Source organism: Beauveria bassiana, assembly GCF_000280675.1.
Source record: "Beauveria bassiana ARSEF 2860 unplaced genomic scaffold BBA_S00004, whole genome shotgun sequence".
Taxonomy (NCBI): domain Eukaryota; kingdom Fungi; phylum Ascomycota; class Sordariomycetes; order Hypocreales; family Cordycipitaceae; genus Beauveria; species Beauveria bassiana.
The window spans coordinates 574,706-583,856 of record NW_007930839.1 but is presented as its reverse complement, the minus strand read 5'-3'; the positions used below and the strand labels follow the sequence as shown (position 1 = coordinate 583,856).

The 9,151-nt window shown below is 52.5% G+C and overlaps 2 protein-coding genes across 2 annotated transcripts in view; one reads left to right on the top strand and one right to left on the bottom strand.

Moving 5' to 3' along the window:
* The window catches only part of BBA_01975 (CwfJ domain protein), a gene marked incomplete at both ends in the record, with an annotated part of 1,919 nt that extends 1,281 nt beyond the window's left edge, over positions 1 to 638 (top strand). The window contains one exon of the mRNA XM_008597072.1: positions 39 to 638. Coding sequence (XP_008595294.1) covers positions 39 to 638 — 600 coding nt within the window. The remainder of the gene's footprint in view (positions 1 to 38) is intronic.
* Positions 639 to 1,886: 1,248 nt separating this feature from the next.
* Positions 1,887 to 3,715, bottom strand: BBA_01974 (rhodanese-like domain-containing protein; the record flags this gene model as incomplete). The annotated part of the gene is made up of 2 exons (XM_008597071.1): positions 1,887 to 3,021; positions 3,072 to 3,715. The coding sequence occupies 2 exons, from the start codon at positions 3,713 to 3,715 to the stop codon at positions 1,887 to 1,889; spliced, it is 1,779 nt and encodes a 592-aa protein (XP_008595293.1).
* Between the last annotated feature and the right edge of the window lie 5,436 nt (positions 3,716 to 9,151).

Below are 9,151 nucleotides of genomic sequence, written 5' to 3'. Positions count from 1 at the left end.
CCTCCCCCTCTACCTCCTCCTCCTCCTCCTCCTCCCAGCACGCCCTCACCTTTCCCGGCCACCTCCTCATCATCCCTCTCCCACACACCCCTACCCTCTCTTCTTCCTCCTCCTCCTCCTCCCTCGCCTCTGCACGCCACGAAATGACACGTTTCCGCCTCTCCCTCCAATCCATGCTCTCGCGACGCTTCTCCCTCGGCGCCATCACCTGGGAAATCAGCCGCGCCCGCAACGTCCACCTCGTCTGGCAGCTCGTCGCCCTCCCCGCCGCTCTCGTCACCCGCGGCCTCGCCGAGGCCGCCCTCCGCGTCGAGGCCGACGCCCACAACTACCCGGCCTTCATCACCAAGGCGAGCACCTCGAAGGAGGACGAGGACGAGGCCGGCGACTTTGTGCGGGTGTGGCTGTGGGCGGAAAGCGACGATGACGATGCGGTGCACAGCAAGACGCTCGTCATGCCGCTCGAGGCCGAGGCGCGGTTCGACTTGCAGTTTGTGAGGCGCGCCGTGGGCAAGCTGCTCGGGCTCGAGGCGCGCCGCGTGCGTTGGCAGGACTGCGCGCAGACCGAGGAGGAGGAGACCAAAGACGCCGAGGCGTTTCGGGAGGCATTTAAGGAATGGGATTTCACCTTGGAGTAGATCTTTTCGGTTCGCGTAGGGCGGATGTTTTTTCAGAAAAAAATCGCATTGAGCAATTGCCTTTACCTAGCATCACAGGCGTTGGATGGGAGAAATCAGTCTTGAACAGAAAAGTTTTGCCTCTTTCTTTAGCTTCAATCAAGAAAAATGAAGCATAGCAATCAACGCAAAAGCAGGATAATTTGAAATTTTTTACTGTTCTCCTTCGTTTGTCTCTTCTCCTTAATCTTGCTACCATGTAGAATTGCGCTTTTCGCATCCGAGGGTAGACTTTTTATAAAAACAACATGTATCCTTTGAGAAAAGGAATTTCTGTATGAAAAAAAAAGCAATGGTGCATCCAGCAAACTCCAGTAATGTTTCTCTTCCCACTCGCGCCTGCAATACATAGAAAGTACAATGCGCGACCTGAAACAGTTCTATCGAACCATGTTTATGACAAAAAAAAAGAGAAAAGTCGGGCAAAAATGGGATCAAGTCCAATGCAGGAGAGCCGGCACATCCAGTGCCGGGCACCGCCAAGAAACGAAGTTGTGACAATAAAAGGAAAATCTGTGGTTTCGTGATAAAGAAAAGGGTATAGACAATGTAAAATAGAGACATTGAGGTGCATATCAAGTTGCGTGTCGCTGGGCGTGCGCAAGATATACTATGCGCTCAGATGTACCCAGCGCAGTTCTTGAACGAAAAGTTGGGTCGTGACCGTGAGGTCGTGCAGGTAGCATGTTGATAAAGGAAGGACAACTTGCGTTCCATGCTAGAAGCTCTGTGGGGAAAAGCTTCCGTCGGGGTTGATATAAAAGGAGTTGAGAATGCATCGACAGCTGCCGCTTGCTCGCAAACAGCAAAGAGCGTGACAACCACGCTCAGCAGTGCCGACAGGGAAAAGACAGGTAACTTTTCACACAAAAACATTGCACAAGTCAGTCGCAATGCGAATGCCAGATAGCTATGCCGATAGAAAAGCAACAGGACAGAGAGCGTCAATGTGACGGTGCGTCGTAGTGATGAATAGCTGTGAGAAGCAAGTGAGCGTGCCCGCGGCTCACGGCGGTAGCATTCCAATTGGTTGTTATAGAACAGCCGCGTAAGATATTAGTCGTTGCATGTACAACATGAGGCGGGTTTGTATGTAGACGGTTGCACCAATGGTCAAGGTGCGGCGCCATGAAGCTGGCACTGGCAGGACAATGTTCGATACGAGTCGATAAATGAGGTGAAAAGGCTGCACAGCAGGTAGATCAGACATTAGTACGACGCCATGCGACGGGTGTGTGTTCGCTCAATAGGAGAAAAGCTGCCCATGATTGGAAACTGTCGCGACGTTGGTGGTCGGCTGGGTGCCGTCGGTGAGTCATCAACGCAGTGATCTCTCTGACCAAAAGCAAAAGTCTGCGCGCGGCTGAAACCACCCTTGCGAGCCTTTAGTCTGCCCATTTCACGTTCACAGGTGCGCTGGTGCTTCTCGTCGGACATTTCCACATACTCGGGAGGGAAGCATCGACCACGGAATGCAGAAAAGAAGCCGCTATAGCCTCCATCCAGAATGTACACCTCAGGGTACGTCAAGCGAGGGTAGAATTCGGCGTTGGCGGTACGATCCTCGGCACGAACATGTCTAGCCATCAATGGAGCACGGTGAGCGGAGTATTCACAGTGAAAGATAAGTAGAGATCTACCGCCAATGGGAGTCTTGAAGAGTTGAGAAGCGAGAAGCTCCTTGTCATTGTGGTTGACAGCACCCTCAATGTGGCCACCATCATACTCATACTCGAAGCGGCAGTCAATGACCATTTTGTGATCAAATTTGTCATTGTACTTTCCGTCAAGAATGTCCAGCATGGTTTCCTTGTCTATGCGCGGTATGGTGTCAGTAGGGTCGTCCGAGAGAAAATGAGGCACAACGGCTTCGTATGCTTCCTCGATATCCATGACAGACTTGAGTGAAGACGGAATCAGCTCGTGAGTCTGAGGCTTAGCGTTGATGACATCATCGGCGCGCTCAAACATGCTCAGGGAGCGGCGCATCTGCTTGCGGGTTCGCAAGAACGGGTTCGAGGACCGTCTGTTGTGGGTGATGGGGCGGGGAGACCCGAGGCGCGGGCTGCCGCTGTTGGAAGAGATGAATTGAGGGCGGGATCGCAGCCCAAGAGGGATGGGGGCACAAGGACTATTTGACGAAGTTGGCGTAGAGCTCTGAGGAGGCGACTCAGACTGGAAGCACTCTCCGAGAGAGAGACTGGAGCTCGAGCGGGAAGAGGAATCACCACCAAAGCGAAACGGGGGAAGCTGGCCGTCAGCGTCAGACCTGGAACTGCCACCGGCAAACGTCTGGCCCTTCATGCGACTCAGAGACGGACGGCGCGGAGCAGCAATTCTACGGCTAGAGAATGTCAGCAAGTAAGCTACAGGCTGTCAGAAGTAAAGTCGTACTCTGCAAACGACGGTGGCTTGGTAAAGTCCAGCGACGGGCGGGAGATGGGAGCCGGAGAGTCAAGCATCATGTCCTCGTCACCCGAGAAGGCATTAGGCGTCGGAGAAGCAGACGACTCGGATTGCAAGGAGAAGGGCGTCTTGTGTGGGAGAGGGGAGAGCTCCATGTATTCGGTCATCGCGGCCGGAGAGGACGAGGGCAGCGGAGGGGTCGTGACATAGTCTACAAGAGTCAGTACAAAGTCCAATTGAAAAAAAGGAAGGCGACTTGCCTCGATTTGCGAAGCCGCCCATGACATTGGCAGTAAAGAGAGCGCGGCGAGGAGTCGGGAAGTGAGGGCTGTAGAGCTGTCAGTAACAAAAACTATCCATGGTACTCGGGGCTTGCTGTCGTACCTGGCTTCGCTATCGAGACGAAAGTTCTGGGAGAGGTCAGCGGCCAAGCTGGCAGCAGGGGAGGAGCCACGAAGGTCGTTGGAGCCAAAGTAGTCGGAGGTGCCTCTCTGCAGCTGCTCACGAAGGCTCAGGGCAGCCGACGCCACGGGGCCTACGAAGGAATGGTGGCTGCGGAAGATGTCTCTAGCTCCCCAGCTGGGGGCGGGCATCGGGCGATGCAGAGCCGCGAGTGGTGAGGAAGCCTCCATTGTGACGAGATGGAAGTGCCTGACGGTGGACAGAACTCGCAAAAACTGCGAGAACTGAACAACCTAAGTGGTGGTTGAAGGAAAAGAAGAAATTCAAAGAACAGAAGTTGAAGTAAACGGTCGTGAAAAAAAAGAGCTCCACTGGCCTGGCAACGGGGCAACGGCGTGGAGGCGGTCTTCACAGTAGGGTGGGTGACGTCGTGTGCATGTAATCGTGGATAGTCAAAAAATCAAGCATTGGCGAGTGCATGTATTGCATTGGTTGTGTCGTATTTGTATTTGACGTGAACAAAAAATGTTGTCGTCGAAGTCGTGTTTGGTCGGTTGGTGTGGGATCGCGGCGATGGTCAGACAGATGCGGAGGTTGAAGGTCAAAGGCGTATTGCTGGAACAAGAACAATAAAGCCAAGACGAGAATATCTTGTCGAATTGATTCTGTCTGGAGACGCGGCGATGCATAAAAGGAAAACGCAGGAACCAATTCGGAGAGTGGGTTTTCCTATGTGCAAGGCTTCAAGATGGCTTTGCGTCTGACTGACTCTACACCTGGTCGGCGACGATGGGGGCCGTATCCGCAGCAGCAGCAGCAGCAGCAGCAGCAGCAAACCGAGGTAGCAGCAGCGGGCTTTGTTCTTTTTCGTTTTCTCTTCTTCAGTTTGAGTCGCGGCAAACGGAAAGAAAAGAAAAGGAAGAAGAAGAGAATAAAGTTGTCGAGAGGAACAAAGCCTTTGCTGCTGGTCGTCGTTTGCCTCGGGACGGGCGTCTCTTACAAGAGAGGGGGGGGTGAAGAGGGCAAAAGACGAGGATGGGTGCGGGAGCAACGGCTTATGAATGGTGAGCAGCGTGCAGTGACTGGTGGTGTGCAGTGGTGCGCCGCGGCGAACCAAAAGCCAAGAGATATAGCGGTGGTTCGGCGGAGCGCAGCACGCAGCACAAAGGCGCAGAGCACGGCAGAGGCAGGCAAGGATAAGGCGGGCTGATGGAGTTTGTGACGTTGTTAGGGGTGATGTGGGCGGATGCGACGCAGCCTTGCGATAGTTTTACGAATAGAGGAGTTGAGAGGTGAGGTACGAGGAGGGGTGGACAGAATTGAAGCAAGGAGGGGTGGACAGAATTGGAGAGAGGGAGAGCCGGACAGGATCGAGGAGGGGCCGGATAGTAATTGAAGAGAGGGAGAGGCCGGGAGAGGGAGAGGCTGAATATCAGACGTATGTGACGGTATAAGGTACCGTAAAAAAAGTTGCGTATAGCCTATAGGTACCTGGACGGGTAGACTAGTTTGCTGGCCGTGGCTCTATTACTTGCTCGTTTGGTAGGTATTTTAGGTACCATGCTGCAAATAGGCGCTGGAGGCTTGCTTTCTTGCAGCAAAACTCCATTCGCCAAGTGACCAGTGACGAGCGAAAGAGTCAAAAAAGACTCGGGGTTCCCCCCCCCTGCTGGCTAGTTGAACCACCAGGCTTTTACAAGGTAGTTCTTCAGCTGGCAAGGCAAACTCCACCGGCAGGGGTTGAGGCAGTGATGCGGCGTGCGGGCGGCCAGACGACGTGATGCACCAACTCTGCCAAGTGCTTCTTACTTGGGTCTGGCTGCCCTGGAGATGCTCCAGATGCATCATCTTGTTCCCAAGCTCGGCATGTGGGTTCCTTTTTTCTGGCTTGCTTGTGGAGTAAGAACGGAAAAGTGGCGCCCGCCAGCAGGGAGCAGAGACTCCAGCACAGCTGTGAGCTAGCAGCTTTTTTAGCGCATTTATTAGTGGTGGTCCAGCCAAAGGGAGGCATGTGGCCTGCTGGCAACTGATAACATCTTGTAGGTGGCTGTACCGAATTGACTGACAACGGAAAGTGGCCGCCAAATGTCTTTCGGACCATTGATGATGATTGATTATTTTGTCCGTAATAAACTGGATTCGATATTGACGAATATTACAGCCAGCAGGGCCTCCATTTACAGGAGCTCTGATATACGAATTAAGGCACCTCTAGTCTGGACCATGCTGGCCAGCAGCGAGGCTCTAAATTTCTATTACACTGGCACACTGACACAGCAGCAGACTGGAGTCTGTCCACTGCCATAGCCTCTTATTACCAAGTTACCATGACCACCAATATCAATTCGAGCAAACGAACCAGGCCAGGTATCTCGTTCCCTGTTGCCCGGACAGGCTCCAGCTTCTTCGCTTTTTGTATTTCCCCAGCATTACCAATATCTGACCGTTTCAGACAACCACCCCCGCCACCACGCCTGTCACTGCCTGTTCACCACCTAGAATCAAGGTAGGTAAAAATTTAGTTGGATACTGCTGTCCCGGCGACCAAGTGCCACAGCGTCACGTACCATGTTACTACCATGGCAACTCACCTAACTATAATAAATCACCGTAATAATGCACCACGGCAAACCTCTTCACCCTGTCAACCGGCTTGCATTTTGAACTTGCACTAGCACTCCCCGTTTTATTACGTGCATCCACTGCACATCGTGATTTAATCATGACATTATGTGCATGTGCACCCGCGTGGTTTCCCTCCCTCGTTCCGGGTCCTCCCCCATCGCTCATCGCCGCCGTAGCTACCAATATCACGCCCCCCAGCCCGCTGTGGACCGAGTCTGATAGCTTGTCATTGTCTCTCTCGAGTTCCTTCTTGACCAGTTGCCAGTAACTAATATGGCACTAATATGGCACTAATAATATGGCAGTGGACAAAGTAGGTATCCATCTCGTCTCTCTAGCCGCCCGTCGTCGCCAGACACCAGGTCTCGGCTGCCGTCTTGCAATTCCGCTCCCCATGGAACCCAGTCCATGGCATCGCAATTCCTTGTCCGAGCAACGGCGTCGCCCGCCGGCTCGGGCTTTTCTCACACGCGGCACGCTCACTGGCACACCAACCGCGTACCGCTCCATTCTTTTCTGTCTTGGACAACGACTTGGGCTCCCTCTGCCGCCGGGCACACTGATCTGCGACAGGTTTGTGAATACCTCGCCCATCGTACTGGTGAAACCTAGTCAACTTCAAACAACCCACCCATCTCGATCCGAACCAATCTTTCTCACCTTCATGGGGGTTCTACCATCCCACAACCTCTTGCTTGCTTTGTTCCAGACTCGTGCCCATCATTTTATGCGCGTAAGATAAGACAAGGAACAAAAAAGTCTGTGTGATATAGAGCCATGTTTCTCTAGACAGGCCGTCGCAGTAGAACTCAACGCGCAGCACTGTACGGATTAATCTGTAGACTTGTTCCACATCTCCGTCGGCAAACAACACTGCAGCTGCAACGTGACAGGCTCGTCTTGGGTCAAGTAGCCGTCGCCGGACATTTTCACATACCAGTCGCTTATTATCACGCCGCAGACCCACGCCTAACCAGTCTCCTCTATCAACGTGCAGGGTAGTATTCGGGACTAAGACTATGGCAGAGATGTCAGCGCCAAACCAACGACTTGGCTCTAAAAATAAAAAAATGAAATAAGCATCCCTACGTGTTATTGAGAGTTTGGCATTTGGCCATGCTCGTTGCATGGTATTGTCCTCCATGACTCGTGCAAATGGTTGTTAATGCGTTTCTCTGGTATGCCTGTTGGATCAGACTAGACGACCATCACGCCATGAATCAGTTAATGAGAGGGGAAAGCACAATCTCAATGACGTTTTCCCGTTCAATGACATCTTCATCATAATTTGTATCACCAACACACCGCTCGAGGCATTACATCGTAGCACGCTGGGCGCGTGGAACCCCCAAATCGCATCTGCACGATTAGCATTTCCTAAAACGGAATACCGTCAGAAACGGACCTCTGGCCCGCAAACCATCAACAAACTCCGACTTTTTCCCAGCCAATATGCAAAAACCGAGCACAACGCGGGTGCCTGAAACGTTGACAAGACTGCTGCTACGTAGTTTCCATCCGGCGTTCCGGAAAGTCCAAAAAAAAAATACCACCCCGTGTTTGTTGGCTTGCTCTGTGCGCCCTCACCGAGTCGTGGTCCAACACGCTTATTAGACCAAATTCCAGCACAACGTCGGCCGCGGCGCAACAGAGCATGGCCAGAGCTTTGGGAAAAACAGGCGAGCATACTTTCTCTAGAAGCGAAATGACAAGATTATGCCATATAATTGCATGCACGCAGCTATCCAGAACAATATGCGCCCGATAGCACCATGACGTTCTCTTTCTTCTTGGAAACGCCCTCATCTGGAGACTCAAACTGGCTTGCTTTCATGTCTGTTCGACCTCATCCCGCTCCAAAACACGTAGCTCTCCTACGCTAACACGGTGTGCGCCAATCACCATTTATGGTTCGCGGCCCGTCATCACCACATAACGCTAATGCAACGGGATTTTGCATTATTAGCTACTAAAACTATTACAGTGGACGGCTGCATTGGCTTGATTTGAGTGCAAGGCTGGGGTTAACTAGGGGAATATTTTGGCACCATGTTGTGACGGCAACAACCCCCTCCCCCGGTCTGACGCTGCAACATTTAGTTTCCTGCTTCCTATCAGCAGGTTCACCATACGAATACTTGTTGGCAAGGTCCAAGCGGGCGCGTGCATCAAACATGAACGATTGAAAAAGAAAGGAAGAATGTTCTCTGACACGTTCACACCAAACTAAGCTTTTCTGGCAGTCCCATGCCCATTTTACTCTGCGAGATCTGGGTAAGAAAGCCTGCCTTAGCCCGAGACATTTCACAGGGCCGTTCTAGACAAGAAAAGATGGCGTCGGCGTTGCTGCCCTCTTGTTCGGAGCACATGTCCATGTGTTGTTTGAAGCAAGACGGTCAGGTCCCGAGAACGGGCTGGCTATTCTTGCCCAAAAAAGCCGAGGCCCTGTATAATTAACTGCAGAACATTGCCGCCTTGCGCGCATGGCGCCCTTCTTTCTGCCCTTGCATCACGGCAAGGCCGCCCCCGTCTTGTGCAACCAGTGCGACAAAGGGGAACGACGGCTTTTGCCAGAAGCTCACCCGCTCGAACAAGGGACAGCGTCCTTGGCCGTGTCGATGACGAGAATAATAAGACCCTTTTTTGGTGTAACTGAACGAGAGCGGGGTCCGTTCCCGGTTCCAATCTGACGGGCTTGCGAGACGCGACAGGCGGTTCGCCCGGTATCGCAGTTGTGTCGGATGAGACACAAGAACCCTTTTAATACTGCCAAACGCCTCTACAACTCGTACAGACCAGCAGCCTTGTCATACTTTGTACACGAATTAGCCACGGCATCGTTCATTGTGCTCCCACGGCCATTCACTGTAAAACATGACTATATAAAAAAAGCAAAAGAAGCAAAAAGAGGGCCTCAGTCTCCAGGACGATGTGCCCTTGTCAACATGGATCATACATTATGGATCATGGTCATGGATCATGGTCATGGATCATGGATCATGGATCATGGATGGATGCGATGCCGCATGGCGCAGACACGC